This window comes from Kickxella alabastrina (assembly GCF_025024165.1).
Source record: "Kickxella alabastrina strain RSA 675 chromosome Unknown BX661scaffold_17, whole genome shotgun sequence".
Lineage (NCBI taxonomy): Eukaryota > Fungi > Kickxellomycota > Kickxellomycetes > Kickxellales > Kickxellaceae > Kickxella > Kickxella alabastrina.
In genome coordinates, this window is record NW_026251488.1 from 22,389 (window position 1) to 42,270 (window position 19,882).

Below are 19,882 nucleotides of genomic sequence, written 5' to 3' on the forward strand. Positions count from 1 at the left end.
CACCCAGGGTCCAACGGCAATTGCCACCTTCTCTGCGTTGTCCTCGTCTGGTGCCAGTGTCGGGCTGAATCTCATTGCCGATTCGTATGGCGACATTCCAGTCATGGTTACTGTTTTTTTTTTTTTTTTTTTTTTTTTTTTTTGTTTTATATATATATATTAACCAGTTTGTCTGTCGGTCAGTCAGTCGTTGATGAGGAAGCGCGGGTTTTCGAACTCGAGGTGCTACCAAATGTAATGCGATTTGGACTAGCTATAATATATATTAATAGAAATGAGACTACGGGAAGAGCTAAAGAGCTCACTATTCAGAATTCGCCGTACGCGTAAAATATCATAAACATATTTTACGCGTCTGCGCTGTCACGTGACTCGGCCCCCATTTCTGATGTCACATATATGGACGAGTTGAAAGCTGCACTTGTTTTGTTTCTAATAAATAGTTTTGAAAGCTTTGGGAAATGAACCTACAAGTTCCAGGTAGCATTGTGCTGAATAGCGTGCGTATTCGAACCATTTGACCTTTGTTGGTCTTCCAAGTTCATAAACCTCAAGTCGAGAAAAGTTGATAACTCAAACACCAGCTTGTTTGCCGATGGGTCTTGCAAAAGTAAATGCCACGAAAAAGCAGGGGGGACATTGTTGATATCCATAGACCGGATAATAGCTGGGGTTATGGATAGGAATACAAACTCAGTGTTGGGCATGTATTTGATTGTCAGTTGCGTGAGGTTAGTAAACTGTTGCTTGGAGTCAAATAACGTGTAGCGGCTGCTTTGTATGCTGTTCAAGTTTTGGAATCCGTTGATAGGCCTGCTGGTGACCAATATGTTTAGGTTAGTAGTTGGGTTGATGTTAAACCAAAGGTTTGCCACATTGGGCATGTTTGCCATCAGTCTGTCGGCAAAGCTAGAAAACTCTGACGTTAACCCGCTGTGGGGCTCATCCATGACCAGCTCATTTGTCTTTTCGGTGAGCTCATTGATCACCATGCCAATATAACATGCACTTGACCAGTCATATATATCAAAATTAAACAAATCCATATATTTGTCGAGAAAGCGTTCGAGGCTTATCTGGTTGTCCAAAATGACATACACATTTCTGACAAAGGGTGTCATGTTGGTGGTCTTGAACAAACCGATATTTGTCAAATCAGCAGCGTCTTCCGGATCATCGGATTCTCCTACAAGGATGTGCACTTTTTTTGTAAATCTTGCGCATGGCTAGTATTCTCCACGAGGGGCAGACTGAGAGCAAACGAAGCGTTTGTCCTCATTTCCGAGTTGTGCATATCTTCCCAGTTTTCGATGCGTAGTCCAATATTAGCTGTATAATCACCAGTGGTAGGTCGTGAATGTGCAGCGTGCTTGAGGATTATGACAATCGTAGAATTTATTTAAAGAAAAGGGTATATATATTAGTTATGAAAGCAAAAAAGGGAAAGAGAGGAAAATGAACAAGATAATTTGTGCTGGCTTGCTTTCCGTCTTTTTTTACCAAGGTCTTTGTTGGATTGAAAATGAAGTACTCAGGTGTATTTTTCTTGTTTTGGCTGCCTTTTATTTCCCTTTGTTGCAATCTCTTATGCAATTAATTTAACAATGCTTCCCATTTTGTCGCAATCCATATGTCGAAAATAGTCGTTAAAAAAACTAAACAAAAAATACTGGTCAACAGTACATGCCAGATTTCACGCATTCATTTGAGATTTAATTTGTATTGTGCATTCTGCCTGTAAAAAATATTGATTGTATCATCGCAGCTTGCAGTCCAAACATCGTACGCTATTCGCAATTAGTATGAGCGACCGAACAGGGCGTAGCGCTTGGCATCCTCACCGCACTGAACGCACTTGGTTTGGCCATGAACAAGGGGAGGGTTCTCGGGCTGCTTGTAGGGCAGGCACAGGGACTTTGCGCCCATCGAGGGCTCCTTCTCGTCCTCGAGCTGATCCTGCAGTTCGTCTCTGGTGCTACGGGCCTTAATCTGGTCCTCGCACTCAGATCTCTCGCACCAAGGGATCAAAACCATGCACTTCTTGTTCAGTGCTGGCACAAAGTCCGCCCATTTGAGCACAATCTTCGTGTGATCTTCCATTTCCTTACGAGCCCTGGCCAGCATCTCATCGTGGATCTTGATAAGCAGCAGCTGGATGGCTGCCTCCATACCCTCAAAGGCCATCTGTCCCTTGGCAGAGGTGTCGCGGCGGACAAAGGTCACGGACTGGTTCACAAGATCCTTGGGGCCAATCTCAAGGCGGATGGGCACACCGCGCATCTCCCAGTGGCTGAACTTGAAGCCAGGGGTGTAGTTCTCGCGTAGATCGGCCTCGGCGCGAACGCCAAGCATCTTGAGGCGGGCCTCGACGTTGAGGCAGGCATTCTCAATCTCGCAGCGCTCCTCGTCGGTCTGCTTGGAGCTCAAGCCACAGGGGACGATGACAACCTGGGTCTCGGCCACGCGCGGAGGCATGACCATACCCTTGTTGTCGCCATGAATCATGGCCATCACACCGATGGTGCGCGTCGACAAACCCCAAGAGGTCTGGTGAACAAAGAGCTTGGGGCGGTCGGCGCCGGTGGACTCGGGGTCCTCGACGGAGATTTTGAACATCTTGGAGAAGTTCTGGCCCAGGTAATGCGACGTGCCGCCCTGGATACCGCGGCCAGTGGCCGGGATAAATCCCTCGACGGTGGTGGTGGCATCGCCACCAGCAAACTTCTCATTCTCGGACTTGACACCCTCAATGACGGGAACGGCCAGCAGCTCCTCATAGACACGGCGGTACAGAGTTAGGATCTCGCGAACCTCAGTCATAGCGCCGTCCTTGGTCAAATGTGCGCAGTGCCCCTCCTGCCACAGGAACTCGCGGGTGCGCAGGAAAGGAGTGGGGTTCTTGAACTCCCAACGCACAACACTGCACCACTGGTTGAGCTTCAAGGGAAGATCGCGGTGGGAGCGGATCCACTTGGCGAAGTAGGGGTACATGACAGTCTCGGATGTCGGACGGATGGCGATGGGCTCAGCGAGCTCGGTCGATCCGGCGCGGGTGACCCAAGCAACCTCGGGCGCAAAGCCTTCAATGTGGTCCTTCTCACGCTCCAGCACATCACCCGGGATAAACATGGGGAAGTAGGAGTTCTTGACACCCATTGACATAATGCCAGCATCGAGGAACTTCTGGATCTCCTGCCAGATAAAGTACGCCAGAGGACGCAGAATAAAGCAGCCGGAAATGGGGTAGTTATCGTACATCTCAGCTTTCATCAGCATCTGTCTGTACCATGTGCTAAAATCACCCTCCTTGGTGACATCAAGACCCAGCTTGGTTCCAGAGACCTCCTCGGCCTTGGGAGCGGCAGCGGCAGCAGCGGGGCGGCTAGCTTTGGCAGCGGCAGGGGCGGCGGCAGGGGCGGCAGCGGCTGCGGCAAAGTCCATCTCAATAACATGGGTAAGTCCCTCGACTGACTTGATGAAAGACTTCAAAGTCTCGTTGCTGATAAATACGGTGCGTGAGCTGTCCAGGGGATGGAATGCAATTTTGCCGGTGGTGTCGTTCAGCAGAGCCTTATCGATGACGACGCGCACGCTGCCAATGTTCTCCTTGGGAACCTGGGACAGGGCAAAGGGCGAGACTATATAGTGGTGCAAACAAAAACAAAATAGATAGATGTCAGCGAATTGCCATTTGGTGATTTTTTCGGTCGTGGTCTGCAGAGTGTGCATGAAACCATGCGCAGGACTATAGTTTGCGTCACCACCAAAAAAGCCCTTGATGAGCACGCGCGCATTAACATGAATATAAAAATGAACGCGATCAACAGAGGAAAGGGGGGAAGGCACATCTACAAAAAAATGTGACTCATGAAACAAAGCACAGAGCAGGCAGGCAGACAGACATGTTCTCGTGAAAAAAGAGCACATTGCGGCATGTCAAATGTTTTTTTACCTGATCCCTTGGCAGTCTGGAAGATGCCACTGAGAATATCGTCGCTAGCAAAGCGCAGATCCTTGAGCTTGAGCTCAGTACCAATGGTCTTCGAGTTGGTCGCGCTCACATCCTTGGCAATGACCACAACGGGCGCGATGGCCTCGGACTTGGGCTGCTTGGGCTTGAAAATAAGCGTCTTGGTCAGCGTGTACTTGCTGGGCAGACCGCTGACAGTCGAGAGAGCCTCGGCCCACTGGTCGACGCTATCCACGGCGGCGTGCTCCACGGGAGGATCGCTGAAACCCATTGTGCTGAGTTTAGAAACAAGAGCTCCGATATCCGACATTTGTATGTTAGAGACGATTCGGGAAGAGCAAATATTGAATGTATAACACGGCGGTGTGTTCTTATCTATCTGCGGATAGGTCGATTCGACAGAGGGGGGTGGATGGGTGTATAAATAATGAAATGCGAGCTAAATAGAAATGAAAAGCGAAAACAGATTGTTTAGAATTCAATTTTTTTGTATTTCAATTTTTTTGCATCGGTTCAAATTTTTCGAGCTGCGATTTTCGTGTTATTTCTGCTTTGAGATCCTGAGCGCAGCGGGCACGCCCAAGCCGCTGGTGGGAAAGTTGAGAATGCAAAGAAAATTTTTTTTGCAATCATCTGCAGAATGTATGGGGGAGAGAAGTGACCATCATTATGAAAAAAAGTTACCCTGTTGAGATTTGGGCATATGTCCAAATGTATCAAAACTGATTCACAGAAGTGACAAGTGTTCTTTTGTGGCACAGATTCAGCAATTGCGTTGAAATAAAGCTTGAGACCAAAGGGTAATCAAAAATGATAATTCCGCTCGTAAATTAAAACGCTGATTACCTTTTTACTGTCGTTTTGAATACGCAGTGCCATTTTTCTTATAATAGATAAACAGTTGTATATCTCTAATAATTAAAAGCACAAAGCACAAAACACAAAACACAAATGTACATCAAGCTCCTTTACATTGCTAAAATTGTTTCTTTTATTTAATACATTTTCCCCTTTAAATAAAAGAGAAACAAGACACACGGGGTAGCATTATTTGCCAAGTTATTTTTTTTTGAAAACTGAAAAATCATATTTATTTTATTTTCTCTACTCTCAACCAAGTGATTTTTTACTTTCACAAGCATTACAATTTTTTAGACTACTCTGCCAACTACTTTTACTATTGTTTTTCTAGAACAATGTCCAGCTTTAGCCGTCTTCCGTTTGTCGTTCTCGACCTAATTCTATGCGAGGCTGTAAATACCAGCGAAAAGGATATCGACAACTGGGTAAACAGCCTGCCAGTTCTGGGTGTCTGTCGCAAGTGGAGAAAAATTGCAGAAAGTTTAGTATACCACAATGCTATAATGAACGGCTACGACCAGCACAAGACTGGATTTATCGACCATTCAGACAATAAGACCACTGGAAGCAAGCTTATCAATACAAACATTGACTTGATAAAGGCCACTGGAAACACGCATCTGGTCAAAACCCTATACATCAAGATGGCAAATTATCAGTATTGTCACTCGTTGTTTACTGAAGCAGAAACCATATTTTCATTCAAACAATGTGACTGGAGCGGCGTCACCGAAATTATAAATGATGGCTATATAATGGGAGTTGGCGGCGACGAGAACCAGCTCCAGTCTGCTCACAATCAAGATATCAGATTGTTTACCAAACTGCTTGCTGAAAACATGCCAAATGTTTGCAATTTGCACTTGCATACAATCGATCAAGTTGGCCTTGTATCCGCCATGTCAAGCCAATTGGCAGCACTGTACTCTCACAATTTAAAACTTTTAAAAAGCTATACGCCGCTGTTGCTTATAGAACCAGTCCGTTTTGATATAGTGGAGATACTCGACATTAACCTCGATGAGGATTCGACGCAATCCATACCAGAAATTTGCTGCCAGAATATTCAGAGCTTGACCCTAATTAACTTGACTAAATCATTTGCATGGAGAAAACTAGTAAACACCAAGCAAACGAATAATATTACGTTTCATAGCTTGCGCAGCTTGAAATTAAAAGCAGCTCCCGAGTCAGAAATAGAAGAGCTCGTAGGCCCTACAAAATTGCATTTCCCAGTTCTTGAATACCTGGATATCAAAGTTCCAACGCTCAATTTTGTGGAGCATGTTATGAATTTCGAGAATTATACGCGGCCCAGCGTCACAAGGTTGCACATTAACGTATCAAACTCTGACAATGAGACGCATTGGGGTGATAACATGCTGATACAGTACAGCAATGGTCTTGCTAACCGTATCAAAACTTGCATGCCCAAAGTGACCCGAATGCGCTTGGGCGAAAAGGTTACTAATGATCGTATTATATTCTACGACAAATTGGTCAATTTGTTTGTGAACCAGCTTGTTCACATTGATTTTGCTCATCCAGTATTATTCACAGCAACTCAGTTTTCGTGCGAGCTAACGCACTTGTCATTAAATGTTGATTCGATTGATTTTCGGAGTATTCCGGCAATATTCGCCGAATCGCTAAAGCATTTGGAACTTAACAGTGTTGATTATTCTTTTGCCTGGAACATGTTACAAGTCAAATCAGCGGGCCAAACAATAAACTTTAAGCATTTAGAGAAGCTGTCATTAGAATACAGTGGTAATAGCGAGAACTATAACTTGGACTGCCGGCAATTTATACAAAGCCAACAGGAGCATTATAACGGACCAATGCTTTCTTTCCCAAGGCTGAAGAAATTAAAACTCTATAATACCACAATCAATAGTCTCCAAAGAATAATATGCCCTGGTTCCAATCAATTGTCCTGCGTGAAAGACTTGGTAATTCAATTTAACGGGCACATTATTGAACTTGATGGTAGCATAGATAAAAACAAGTATATGCAATCCACATCTAATTTTGCCAAATATTTGGCAGGCAAAATGCCCCATGTCCAGCAGTTGACCATGACTTCATCCAACGAGTCTAGCAAGTACATGAAAATATTCTGCAGCATTGTGTCAGATTACTATGCTCGCCAGCTGGAAGCTTACATTTGCTATATTCCCGTTGCGCTTTCGGTTGATGGGTTTTTGCCTGGGCTCAGACATTTGGAAATTGCCATTGACCGCTTGCCACTTCCCAAAGTGAACGCAGAAAATATTGAATTTATCCACATACAGGGAAACCTGGGCAATTTTTCTTGGAATAACTTTACTGAAAGTAATAACCATGAAAATATAGTGTTTGATAACTTGAAAAGTCTCAGTTTAATGCAGTTTAACAGCAAATATGTAAAAAAAACTCCGACTAAAGGGGTAAATGACGGCACAGCAATGTGTGACCACAAAGTTACACTGCATATGCCAAAATTAAGCAACATTACGCTTGAAAATATCGTCGATTGTAGCAGATTTTTAAATGCGTCCATCAGGTTTAAACATATCCACAATGCGTGGATCAGAGGCTCATACAAGACATTAGCCATGTTCACTGATTCCAATTCAGGAGTAATCGAGTCGAGCTATGTTACGTTAGAGCCAAATTCCAATGGCGATAAAAATATGGATATGGATCGTTTTTACAAAATAACGAATGGGTTCTTTGGAAAAGCAACCAGAATAAACCAAGCAGATCTTGTCCTGAATATCAACATGGATAGTTGGAACGCAGAGCAGATTATGTGGACAAATCTCTATTCTTTAGAAATCAACCAGCCAACATGGTATGGCACAATTATAGATACCCTTGCAAAAGCGCCCAGCCTGGCCGAACTGATGTGTGATGATATTATATACAATGATTTTGAGCTAAAGCTGGACCAAGTCAATCCAATTTCAACCAGCTTGAATAAACTGCATTTGCGCGGCAATGTTGATACTGAATTCATAGATATGGAAAATGTCTTTATTAAATATTTACTGTTGACACTGCCTACGCTAAATGGTGTGTATTGGGCGGATGTTGAATTTGATTACAAGGTGTTTGTTGAGGAGTACAGCGAATTATACCCTCACCTGGTGAATATTTCCTTTTGGTTGGTTTATTGATTAGTATGTGCTGTTGCAAAGTGCAATCTTGACTATCAATAGCCATTCTATTGTTTCAAACGTGCTTTGTTTTTTTGTGGTTTTTAATATATAAATTGGTATAAATATTTTTGTTTGTAGAGATAATTAAATCCGACGGCGGTAATTTCCCCGAGGCTGGGTGCGTTGGGATTATAATGTATTTTACTTTATTTTATTTTCTAACAAATCTTTTTTAAAAATTAATTTTTTTGTGTATGTGTGTTTTGTGGATTATTTTACAACCATGAAGGAAAAAGCTCAACAGAGCTGAAACATAAAAATAACTTTTTTGCTTCAAAAGTATTTAAACAATAATAAAAGGGGGGGGGAGAAAATAACAACAATTTGGGCCAAAGAAAAAAAGAAAATTCATCTCCAGCCACCATCATTGCGATTCCCGTTGTTGGTATTGGTGTTATGAGGAGGATGTCCATGACCACCTCTACTGCCAGCACCGCCGCTGGCACCATTACTCCCACGCGGATAAGGATGGTAACCACTACGAGGCGCCGCCGTTGAATTGCGATTACCCGCATTCGCATAACCCGCATTCCCACGCCTAGCATCCCCACCACGATAAGGCCCAGCAGCATTACTTTCCCACCCACCATCATTGCGTGTCACTGGTGGTGCCCGGCCATTATTCGCACCATTGGTCGCAGTACCGTAGGGCTCCTCCCGGCGCACATACCGGTTGCTATCACGACGGTTCGGAGGCGACGAGTACTGCGACTGATGGTGCCCACTTTGCCGCTGCTGCTGTTGGTGATGCTGCTGTGTGGACTGATGGTGCGAGGGCGCCTGTGGAGGCAAAGCCTGCTGCTGCTGCTGTTGCTGCTGGGCCCGTTGCTGGTGACGGATCTTGCGACGATCAAACTCATGCGAGTGTTCAAATTTGGGCATATCCTCGGGCCTCGCTGGGAACGGCGCAGTAAAGAAAATACGATGTTTAAGCGCCGTGGCCGCATCCGGGCGTCTTTTCGGATCAAGCTGCAGAAGCTGATCAAGCAAATCAGCGGCATCCTCGCCGAACCTCACAAACTCCTCGCGCACATGACGCGCATAAGTGGCAAACTCAACCACCTGATTGCAATCAGGAAGGTCCCGCCACCCGGGCCACGAGGCTGTGGTCGGTGAGCCGCAGATACGCATAACCTGGTCAATCTGGTTCAAATCCGAATTGCCTTGGAACACAGGCTTACCCACAAGCATCTCAGCGAAAATGCACCCGATGCCCCACATATCGATGGCTGTCGTGTATTTGCGTTCGCCCAGCAAAAGCTCTGGCGGCCGGTACCACCGCGTGACAACGCATTTGGTCATGTCCTTTCTTTCGTCCGGATTGAACGACCGCGCAAGCCCAAAGTCCGCAATGTACAAACGCCCGGCGTTGTTAAGCAGAAGGTTACTGGCCTTCATGTCGCGATGCATGACGTGGCTGGCGTGCAGGTAAGCGGTGCCCTCAAGAAGCTGGCGCAGATACAATTTAATGTGCTCCAGGCGCAGATGGATCTTTGGGTTCTCCAGGAGCCCGGTCAGATCGTGCTCCATGTAGGGGAAAACCATGTAGACGGACGGCGCCTGTGTGCTGCCCGCGCCCTCATGGCGGACAAGCATGTCGGACAATGGTACAATGTTGGGGTGGCTGAGCGACTTGAGCAACTTGATCTCGCGAATGGCTGTTATCGGCAGACCCTCCTTCTCGTTATGCATCAGAACGCGCTTGAGCGCCACAAGGGTTCCTGTGGACTTATGGATGGCCTTGTGCACCTCGCCAAAGGTGCCCTCGCCCAGCTTGGTCGTCAGCTCGTAGTCGTCGAAGGGTGAGCAGCCGATGAACTTTTTGCCGTCGCGGCGCCAGACGCACATTGGGCTCGAGTTATTGCTGCTGATTGTCGGGCTCTCGGGAACCATTTGCTGGCCACTGCCGTTGCCGCTAGCGCTCCCGTTGCGCATCAGGGCGGTGGTCGGAGGATTGCGCGAGCTGCTACCCGAGTACCCGCGGCCGCGACCGTGCATGGCTGCGCTGTGGTGAGCGTTGACGTTAGCACTGGCATTGGCAGCCGATGATGGCAGCGATGCAGCCATATTGTCTGCCGGCACTATCGGCGCTGCATCATTTGGCATGGCTGTGTATGTGTGTGTGTGTGCGTGCGTGCGTGCGTGGGATTGCGTCTGCGTGCGTTTGTGTTTACGTGCGCGTGAGTGGGTGAGTGTAAAATAATGCCGAAGAATATGTAAAGAAAATGATATAAAAAGGTGGGGGATTGGAAAGAGTAGAAAAAGGGCGATATGAATAAGCAGGATAATAGCTATAAAAAGAAAGAAAGCAGCGAGCGGGGCCTAGTGCTACACAACCTCCTCCTTTTCCTATACTTCTGCAAGCCCTGTGTAGCAAAAAAAAGAAGAAAAAAAAAAGCCAAGTGGTCAAAGTCCTTTTTAAAAAACGACGTCTTTATGTTCAAGAAAAAAACCCAACCGCCTTTATATGCCTTTACGCCTATATTCGCTCAACCGCTTTACGAAGAGAAAATAAAGGAGGAATCTGCTCTAATTGCCAAGTCTCGAGGCAAAAAAAGAGAAAAAAAACCAACGCGGGTGCAAATTATTTGTGCTCTGAGCGGTTGTCAATGCGCAAATACTCGGCCCGTACGTATCACTCTTATCCTTGCACTATTGTTGACGTGACGCGAAACAAATAAAGAGAGAACTGTTCTGCACGCCGTTTTTTAGTGTGAAATAGAAAAAGACGATATATAAACGAAGGAATTTTGGCAAATGAACAAGGAAAGAAAGGAGAAAAGAAAAAAGATACAGAGGAAAATGGGCGGGAAAGCAAAAAAAACGGAGGAAAGGGGTGTGGGAAGCAAGAAAAAAACATCAATCTCGATGGGCCTTTGAGTTTTGTTGAGGCGTCGCAGCTGCCAAACGAAAAAAAGCATTTGTGCTCTGGATTGAACAGCCGTTGTGTTGATTGAAAACAGAAAAGCCCTTTTCACACCTTGACGCACCACTCTTCCATTGTTCCTCTCGTTGCAAAATATAATATAATATAATAAATAAAAAGTAAAGGCGAGGCAAGCCTGCACAGGTCCAGACACGCACTTTGGCAGCTGGCATTACAAAAGCTACAAAAGGCTTGAAAATGGCACCGCACTTTGATCCGCCCATGTGGGAGCAACGGCGCATTTGCATAGCAAACACACTGTACGCGCACAACGTGCAAAGCGTTCTAGAGGTGGGATGCGGCGAAGGCAATGTTCTCTCATTCCTCGTGTCGCCATCGCCAAACGACCAGCACCCAATCACGCACCTCACAGGCCTGGACATTAGCTCCTCAGCACTGAACCTCGCCTCGCAGGCTCTGCGCCCCACCTTGCAAGACACTCGCGACCTGCGCACCGACCCGCTGCACATCACGCTCCTCCTGGGCGACGCCACCGCAGGGCCGCTTGGCCAGGACTTCGATGCCGACGCTGTCGTGTGCTCGGAGGTCATCGAGCACGTGCACGAGGCCCAAGTGGGCGCACTGACCGCAGCCATATTCGCCATTGCCCCGCGCCTAGTCATTGTCACAACGCCCAACACCGAGTTCAACGCCAACTTTGCCGGGCTCAACTACGGCACGCCAGAGGCGCGGCTACGCGACGCCGACCACAAGTTCGAATGGACGCGTGCGCAGTTCGAGCAGTGGGCGGATGCTGCCGCCGAGGCCTTTGCGTACAACCTTGAGGTGCGCGCCATTGGGCTGCGGATGCGCGGCGCTTCGGAGGGCTTTGTTGCGTGCGGCGGGTGCTCCCAGATGGCTGTGTTTGTGCGCCGCCCGGAGGCCCGGCGGCGGAGCCAGCGCGAGACTGGTGCGGGAAGGCCGGTTGTGGTTGCAAGGTTTGAGTATCCGGTTTTTGAGGGCCCACGGCTGTCTGGTGCGGAGCTGGCTGGGCTGGTGCGCGAGATGGCGCAAATGGTTTCCGACTGCGAGTCTACGTGCTTTGGCTTTGAAAGCCTGTGGGACGTGCTGGAGGTTAGGCAGCAGTTTGGCAGGAGGAGCGCGCTGGCCGAGTGGCTGGACGCCGGCCATGGTGGAATATTCGCTGTTGCCAGCAGTGCTAGCGGCTCTGCCGCCGGCCGGCGGTACCGCATCGGCAGCTGCAGCTGAGCGCAGCGCTTTCTTTGTAGTTTTTTGTAGTGCTGCTTTAGGAAAAATGGGTGCCCGGAGCACGCATGATTTCCCTCCTTCCTGGTCAATTGTGCGTGGCACGTGCCCACGTCGTAATAAAGTGCAAAAGGGGCGAGCGACCAAGCGAGCATGCACGCGGAAAAAGAGAGGCCTTGTTCTATTTTATTTTATTTTTTCCTTCTGCTTTGGTTCAATTTCCATTATTTATTCTTTATATTGCCAACGCCTACGAATTTCTACACCACACATACAGCCTCTCTCTCTCTCTCTCTCACTCCCGCTCTCGCTCCGTCTGCCTGTCTCTGTCTGCCTCGCCCGCGTTTATACTTCCGGACTCTGCATTTATATACCCCCCCCCCACGCTAACAGCAGCTCTAGCTTGACTATTTTTATTCTAAAGATGAACATTGGTACTCGGACCGACAGCGACCTATTGTTTATAAACTTTAACCAGGACTACAGGTACGCAACAAAAACAACGACGACGACACAACCCAAACTAGTCCAAAATGGAAAGGGCTTTAAACAATTCATTTAATTTGCATTTCAAACCCAGCCTTTGCTAATTGGCTCTTCCTTTTTCCACTTTTCCTGCTAGCTGTCTGTCGGTTGGCACAAAGAACGGTTACAAGATATACAACTGCGAGCCCTTTGGCAAATGCTACGCGCGGTCGGAGGGCGGCATCGGCACAGTCGAGATGCTCTTCTGCACATCACTCGTCGCACTCGTGGGCTCCGGCGACCAGCCCGCCTTGTCGCCACGGCGGCTGCAAATAATAAACACAAAGCGACAGTCCATCATCTGCGAGCTGACTTTCCCGACAACAATTTTAGCTGTCAAGCTCAACCGCCGGCGGCTAATAGCCGTCCTGGAGGAGCAAATCTACGTCTACGATATCAGCAACATGAAGCTGCTGCACACTATAGAGACCCCGCCTAACCCATTGGCCATCTGCACTATGTCGCCCAGCAGTGAGAACTGCTTTATTGCGTATCCAACCCCGGCATCCCTCAGTGCGCCGCCCAGCAAGCCTGGAGCTGTGGGTGAGATTCCAGCCACCACAGATGTGATGGTTTTTGATGCTAACTCATGCGAGGCTATTAATATCATTAGGGCGCATAAGAGTCCGGTTTCCTGCCTGGCCATGAACCGCGAGGGAACCATGCTGGCCACTGCCAGCGATAAGGGCACGGTCATTAGGGTGTTTGGGTTGCCTGGTGCCCACAAGATTGCGCAGTTCAGGAGGGGCGCGTATCCGGCCAAAATCCACTCCATCACTTTCAATGCCACGTCAACGCTCCTCTTGGTGTCTTCAGACACGGATACCGTGCACATCTTCCGTATCGCCGACGGCGGCCGCAATAAGGCGGCATCTGCCAGCAACACCGCCAATACGACCTTGCGTCATTCAGACTCTTATGCCAGCTCCATCACGTCATTCGCGGATTCGGACTCCGTAGCCGATTCATACTCACCCAACGGAAATGGCAATGGCAGACACAATGGGAGTAAAGGAAGAGGGCATCAGCAGCAATCGGCAGCGCCCTTCGAGGGTATGCTAAGGAGGGCGTCGTGGAAGGGTCTGGTCAACAGCAAGATTGTCGGCAGGGCTGCGCAGTTCATGCCCGATGTGATTTCGGAAATGTGGGAGCCATCAAGAGACTTTGCGTTTTTGAAGCTACCCAAATCTAACATCCAGAGTATCGCCGCCATGTCGAGCTCGACTCCGCAGATCATGGTGGTTACGTCGGATGGATACTTTTACCAGTACAGTATTGATCTGGATAAGGGCGGCGAGTGCGTATTGCTCAAGCAGGACTGCTTGTTGGATAGCGCCGAGGAACTGGGCGCGTATGCCAGTTGAAACCCCCCCTCCCCTTTTGTTTAATTTTTAAAAATGAAATTGTGTAATTTGATATATAAAAATATGAATATCGGATTTAGTCCTCATCCTCGTCGTCCTCATCGTCATCGATGCCCCCATTCTCAAAGTCCTCCAAGAACTGCGCAAACTGCTCAGGCAACTCGCCCAGAGCCTTTGCGCCATTAAAGCACTCGACAGCCTTCCCATATGCCTCCTCCTGCTCCTCCTCCTTGTCCAACAAGTTGCCCAAATTCAAAAACACCTCTCCACGCAAAAGCAGCGCCTCACCCAAATCCACAATGCCTTCGACCAGCGCACCAGCTCTCTGCAAAATTACAATCAGCCTGGGCTTCTCCGGCACCTCCCCGGTCTCCTCATCCTGCTGCTCGAGCAATAAATTGGCAGAAATCCACAGGGCGCGGGCAATCGCCGTCTTAATGGCATCGTCGTGGGGCTCGGGAAGACCCTCCAGGGCAGCTTGCGCCCAGGCAACCAGACGCGTGGCGGCAAAATCCTCGAGGCGTTTGCTATCGGCAAGCGCAAGAACCATATCGGCCATGCCCAGAGTCTCTGCCACGCGACTGGCCTGGCCACTGAGTGCGCCCAGGGCGCCCTCCAGCCTGCCAACAACATCATGGATACTCACATCCTCCGCTCCCTCAGCCAACATGTCCAAAGCAACCTTCGCCAGCCCCTCCATAACCTTCCACCCAACCTCCTCCTGCAACTCCTCGGCCGTCTCGAGTCTCTGCTTAGCCAAGCCCAAATACTCCATTTTCTCGCCCTCCGAAAACTCCGAAATACAGTACAAAGCCATTCCGTAAATATAATAAAACCTAGAATCCATGCTCTCCTCCTCCTCATCGTTAACCCTCAGTATGCGATCGCATTCGTGGATGGTTCCGCGGAGTAAAGTAATAGCTTTGGTGGGATCATCTGCGTTTAGGGCTTCGAGCGCTCCGTCGAAGATTCCTTCGAGTTCGTCTAGCTCGTTGGCTTCTTCGCCATCGTTTTTGAGCATGATTGTGGCGGTGGTTTCGTCCCCGAAATCATCGACTACTTGGGCGCCCGAGGAGGTGGCTGATTCGATGGTTGTTTTTTGCTTTTTGGTCGCGCGAGCTTTGAGACCCATGGGGCGCTTCTTCTTCTGCGAAGACGCTGTGTTGTTGTTAGTGTCGCTGGGCATTGTAGTCAAAGAGAATATAAAATGAATATATTTGTGTAAAGTTATTCAAAAAACCATGTTGAAATGGAAAGAAAAGGAATGTGTAAAAGTATTATACACACACGCATGATTACACAGACACAAAAAATTTTTTTACATAAATTTTGTTCAGAGGTTTTGGTGCTGATTTTTAAATTATTTTTTTTTTATAAATTTTTTGGGTGCAAAAAAATGTTTGAATAGGCTCTGGCCAGCACTACTTGAAAAAAAAGCTGTGCTGAATCGGAGGCTAGACCGGTTATAAGGAGAGCACCCCGAGGGGAAAGGTCTCCAGATCTGATTTCCTCTGCGAAAACACTAGCGCCTGACGAGCATAAAATAAGCCCCGCCATGCAACTCTGTGCGTCGGTTTTTTTAGACAAAGGAAATCAGTAAAAATGTGTGGTGTGGCAAAGAGTGAAGCAAAAAATATTTTGTTTAATGTCATCAAACATAATAAAAAACAACACTTATGGTTACTGATCATGCCCATCGGTAATTTTTTTTATGCACTAATAATTAGAGTGGGTGGCATGTTGCCATACTTTTTGTGCACACCACTGCTGTCCTGAAATATTTAACTCGATACTTTTTTGTATGCGCAAATTTATGCTCGATTTGCACAAACAACTCCACGCACCATTCTATTTACTTTTTACACCATGTCATTGGCTGAACTCTACAACAGCAACAACCATAGTCTCGGCGATGACTCGGAAGACGACGAATCCGATGACGAGTTTGTGCCCGGCCTAGCCGACGACGACAATAACGACGCAAGCGACAACGACAGCGACGATGGCGAGCACAACGACCGTGCTGCTACAAACGACGACTCGGAAGAGGGCACTGCGGTTCCTCCTGAGGAAATCGAGCAGCAAAAGCGCAAGATCGACGATATCTGGCAAGAAATGAATTCGCCCACCACACACCAACAAAAGATTACCCACGTGGATTCCCAAGAAATCAAAGAAGAGCCCAATGATTCTACAGCAGGTGTGGCTGAGGTTTCTTCGGCCGACAAAGCTGAAACAACAGCACAAAACGTGGTCGTGGTGGCAAGTGATGGGTTGCGCAGGGCGCCGAAGCGGAAGGCATCGCAGTTCAGCAGGATGGCGGAGATGGTCGAGCAGCGCAGGGCGAAGAAGGAGAATACGCTGGATAAAGCGCGTAGAGAGTGGACTGGGTTTGTGGAAAATGAGGGAATCCGCGAGGATTTGGACAAGGCAAATAAGGACGGCTATGTCGAGCGACAAGAGTTTTTACGGCGCGTTGATGAGCGCAGGTACGAAAAGTCCCGGGAGCAGAAGTAACAGTGAAAAAGCATTCATTCTTTGCGACTTTAGCTTGGATAATGAATTAATTAAATGATTATGATTACTCAAATCGATACATGTGAGTGAGTTTCGAATTTGGCACAGGAAATTAAAGCACACTCTTCTCTTTTCGTAATGCGCCAAAACAAAGAAAAATTATATAATCATACGATTCAGATAAGTGGGGGGTTTCTCGTCATAAGATCGGCTTTTATCCTTTGCTACGTGTTTTACTCTTGTGGATAATAGAACACAAACTGCCATGCAATCATGCGTTGTCAGTTGTAATATTTGAAAATAGTAGCATGTCGTGTGAAAAAATGAACGTATGCGCTTGATTTCGCATTTGTGGCATATATCATGAGCTTTTTCTTTATTCCCGTTTTGAGACATTTTCATACGTCATTTGTAGTTTTTTTTTTAATTTATATACGAGCGATTGCGGCAGACAGCAACATTTTGCTGGCTAACTCTTGTTTCGTTCTTTTCTTCATTAATCCGTTTCTTCGCTCTTCTAAGTTTTGTTTAATCCTTACTCCTAACTTTTTAAACTTTTAAACCTTTAAACTTACTGCTACGCATCTTGACACTATCATCCCAACCATTCTTTTTCTTTTCGCATTACATTTATACGATTATCCTGCACACCTTAATTACAATGACCATAGGTAAAGAATGATCCTCAAATTTTTTTAGTGGCAGATCGCGTCCAATTCCCCTCGCGAGTCTACGCATCATGGAAGCTCATATATTTCTTTTTAAATGCACAAGAGCAATGAAACACAGTGCCAATTTGACTAGAGGGGATGGGGTCATATTTATATATTTTTTCCCACACTGCGACAACATATTATCCTCCCCCCTCTTTGTCAATCCAGCCATGTCTGCCAGTGCAGCAAATGTATATTTTCATTTAATTTTTCAGAAAAAGGAGTCATCATCATTGTTGTTCTTTTGTACCCTCTTTTCCACTCTCACACGCTGTAACAAACATGCACACGCTCGTGTGCGGTATTTTCATCGGCTTTCCAAAAAAGGAGTGAAGCATTCGCTCTTTTCCAGATTCATGCGTGAGCATTTGTGCTCGCCTTGGTTTTACTCCACCTCCATCTCCGCACTCTTTTTGCCTCTACTTTTATTTCCTACTATTATATATATATATATCAATTTCTACTAACTCGCTCCACTCTTTTCTCCAAATGTTCTCGTTGCTGACCGCCACACGCACCGCCGCTGTCGCCGTGCGCCCTGCTGTCCGCACCCCGGCTCCCAACGGCATACGCACACTGGCCACATCTATAGTTGCCACGAAATCCACCCACGCAGCCAAGGTCACACCCAATGCGGGGGAAAAGGTGCTTACCCTGGAGACAATGAATCCGAACCTCCGCGCCATGGAGTACGCGGTCAGAGGTGCCATTCCCATCCGCGCCGAAGCACTCAAAGAGCAGCTAAAGTCCCACCCAGGATCGTTGCTGTTCAAGCAGATCACGGCATGCAATATTGGTAACCCGCAGCAGCTGATGCAGAAGCCCATTACGTTTTTGCGCCAGGTCACTGCCCTGATGGAGTACTCTGACTTGCTCTCGCCTGATATGATCGAGACCACACGCAAGTTGTTCCCCGAGGACGCTATTGAGCGCGCCAGGCACAATCTCTCTTTTGTAGGGGGCACTCCGGGCGCCTACACGCATTCGCTGGGTATATTCGAGGTGCGCCAGAATGTTGCGCGGTTTATCGAGCAGCGCGACGGTTTCCCTGCCAACCCGAACGATATTTGCTTGACCACTGGGTAAGTGTTTCAGCTTCTTCTTATTTTTCATTCTTGCGGTGGTCTGTCTAGAAGAGGGGCGTTTCTTCTGGAGATAAGATGGGTCGCAGATAAAGAATCATGGACATCCGCATATCATTTTCGGTGTATTCTGCATCCAGACTACTTTGCCACATGGTTGGACAAAAACCTGCTTTTCAGCCATTAAACTGGACTTTTTTATTTCATAGACGCTGTGTTGGCTTGCTGGACTAAAAAAAACAGCATGAGTTGTTTCTTTTTTTGTGTGTAGTGCTTCCGGGGCCGTCGAGCGCGTGCTTGATATGCTGGTGTCGGATCCCAGTGTTGGCATTATGATCCCCATTCCGCAGTATCCCCTGTACACGGCGTCTCTCACGCGGCTCAACGCGCACGCCGTGCCCTACTACCTGCAGGAGGAGAAGGACTGGCAGCTGAACCAGGCCGACCTGGAGAGATCGCTCAGCGAATCGCGTGCCAACGGCATCGACGTGCGTGCGCTGGTCGTGATCAACCCAGGAAACCCCACAGGTGGATGCCTGCTTGAGTCCAACATTGCTGAGATCGTGCGTTTCTGCGAGCGCAACAACCTGGTGATCCTGGCTGATGAAGTATACCAGTCCAACATCTACACAGGCACTAACCCATTTGTATCATTTAAAAAGGTCGTGATGCAGTTGGGATCAAGCGTCGAGCTCTTCTCCTTCCACTCGATCTCCAAGGGCATGATCGGCGAGTGCGGTCGGCGCGGCGGATACTACGAGGCAGTCAATATTGACGAGCAGGTCATGGGGCAGCTGCTCAAGGTGGCGTCGGTCAGCCTGTGCCCCAATGTGTCGGGCCAGATGGCCATTGACATGATGGTCAACCCGCCCAAGGTTGGCGATCCGTCCTACGCCCAGTACGAACAAGAGATGGATGACATTTACCAGAGCATGAAGCGCCGCGCAAAGAAGCTGGCCATTGCCTTCAACTCCTTGCCCAACATGAGCTGCAATGACGCGCAGGGTGCCATGTACCTGTTCCCCAATATTGAGCTGCCCAAGGCGTTTGTCGAGGAGGCAAAGGCCAAGGGCCAGGCGCCCGACTCCCTGTACTGCATGCAGATGCTCGAGGCCACAGGCATCTCGGTTGTCCCCGGGTCGGGATTCGGCCAGTACCCTGGCACTTTCCATTTCCGGTCTACCTTCTTGCCCCAGGAGGACCTCTTTGACGACTTTATCGATGGGTTCAAGCGTTTCCACCTCGGCTTCATGCAGCAGTACTCGACCAAGAATTAAAAAAATACACTTAAATATGGTCTCAAAAAACGACTTGCTTTTAGCGCAATACACTGTGGTGTAAATAGATTTTGTAATTTCCAGACATTTATAACAAAATTCTAGCTTTTTAACCAAAGGATTTTAAACCGTTTTTCATGCAAAAAGGCATCTTCAGAGCCAACTGAATCTGAGTCTATAGCAACAACCAAGATTTTGCCCAAGCCAAAACCCAACAGCCCAAGCGTGTGTGCGCAAG

At 47.8% G+C, this 19,882-nt stretch overlaps 9 protein-coding genes across 9 annotated transcripts; 5 read left to right on the forward strand and 4 right to left on the reverse strand.

Moving 5' to 3' along the window:
* Positions 1 to 366: 366 nt before the first annotated feature.
* BX661DRAFT_184920 (uncharacterized protein) lies at positions 367 to 1,424 on the reverse strand. The gene has a single exon (XM_051536624.1). The coding sequence runs from the start codon at positions 1,119 to 1,121 to the stop codon at positions 468 to 470; it is 654 nt and encodes a 217-aa protein (XP_051390283.1). The 5' UTR covers positions 1,122 to 1,424; the 3' UTR covers positions 367 to 467.
* Positions 1,425 to 1,610: 186 nt separating this feature from the next.
* Positions 1,611 to 4,426, reverse strand: BX661DRAFT_184921 (uncharacterized protein). The gene is made up of 2 exons (XM_051536625.1): positions 3,953 to 4,426; positions 1,611 to 3,638 (listed from the first exon to the last, which is right to left on the reverse strand). The coding sequence occupies exons 1-2, from the start codon at positions 4,278 to 4,280 to the stop codon at positions 1,798 to 1,800; spliced, it is 2,169 nt and encodes a 722-aa protein (XP_051390284.1). The 5' UTR covers positions 4,281 to 4,426; the 3' UTR covers positions 1,611 to 1,797.
* A 957-nt stretch (positions 4,427 to 5,383) lies between these two features.
* Positions 5,384 to 8,068, forward strand: BX661DRAFT_184924 (uncharacterized protein). Its single transcript, XM_051536626.1, has one exon. It carries the CDS (start codon positions 5,476 to 5,478, stop codon positions 7,990 to 7,992), a length of 2,517 nt encoding a protein of 838 aa, XP_051390285.1. The 5' UTR covers positions 5,384 to 5,475; the 3' UTR covers positions 7,993 to 8,068.
* A 794-nt stretch (positions 8,069 to 8,862) lies between these two features.
* On the reverse strand, positions 8,863 to 9,852 carry BX661DRAFT_134551 (kinase-like domain-containing protein; the record flags this gene model as incomplete). Its single annotated transcript, XM_051532640.1, has 1 exon — positions 8,863 to 9,852. A coding segment is annotated over one exon (990 nt), but the record flags the coding sequence as incomplete, so codon positions are not given.
* A 1,083-nt stretch (positions 9,853 to 10,935) lies between these two features.
* BX661DRAFT_184926 (S-adenosyl-L-methionine-dependent methyltransferase) lies at positions 10,936 to 12,353 on the forward strand. The gene has a single exon (XM_051536627.1). The coding sequence runs from the start codon at positions 11,159 to 11,161 to the stop codon at positions 12,167 to 12,169; it is 1,011 nt and encodes a 336-aa protein (XP_051390287.1). The 5' UTR covers positions 10,936 to 11,158; the 3' UTR covers positions 12,170 to 12,353.
* Positions 12,354 to 14,123, forward strand: BX661DRAFT_184928 (WD40-repeat-containing domain protein). Its single transcript, XM_051536628.1, has 2 exons — positions 12,354 to 12,652; positions 12,789 to 14,123. Exons 1-2 carry the CDS (start codon positions 12,591 to 12,593, stop codon positions 14,053 to 14,055), a joined length of 1,329 nt encoding a protein of 442 aa, XP_051390288.1. The 5' UTR covers positions 12,354 to 12,590; the 3' UTR covers positions 14,056 to 14,123.
* BX661DRAFT_184931 (nuclear pore complex subunit Nro1-domain-containing protein) lies at positions 14,124 to 15,700 on the reverse strand. The gene has a single exon (XM_051536629.1). The coding sequence runs from the start codon at positions 15,239 to 15,241 to the stop codon at positions 14,132 to 14,134; it is 1,110 nt and encodes a 369-aa protein (XP_051390289.1). The 5' UTR covers positions 15,242 to 15,700; the 3' UTR covers positions 14,124 to 14,131.
* Positions 15,701 to 15,737: 37 nt separating this feature from the next.
* Positions 15,738 to 16,730, forward strand: BX661DRAFT_184932 (bucentaur or craniofacial development-domain-containing protein). The gene has a single exon (XM_051536630.1). It carries the CDS (start codon positions 15,922 to 15,924, stop codon positions 16,570 to 16,572), a length of 651 nt encoding a protein of 216 aa, XP_051390290.1. The 5' UTR covers positions 15,738 to 15,921; the 3' UTR covers positions 16,573 to 16,730.
* A 187-nt stretch (positions 16,731 to 16,917) lies between these two features.
* Positions 16,918 to 19,858, forward strand: BX661DRAFT_184934 (pyridoxal phosphate-dependent transferase). Its single transcript, XM_051536631.1, has 3 exons — positions 16,918 to 17,243; positions 17,878 to 18,367; positions 18,639 to 19,858. The coding sequence occupies exons 1-3, from the start codon at positions 17,234 to 17,236 to the stop codon at positions 19,642 to 19,644; spliced, it is 1,506 nt and encodes a 501-aa protein (XP_051390291.1). The 5' UTR covers positions 16,918 to 17,233; the 3' UTR covers positions 19,645 to 19,858.
* The last annotated feature ends 24 nt before the right edge of the window (positions 19,859 to 19,882 follow it).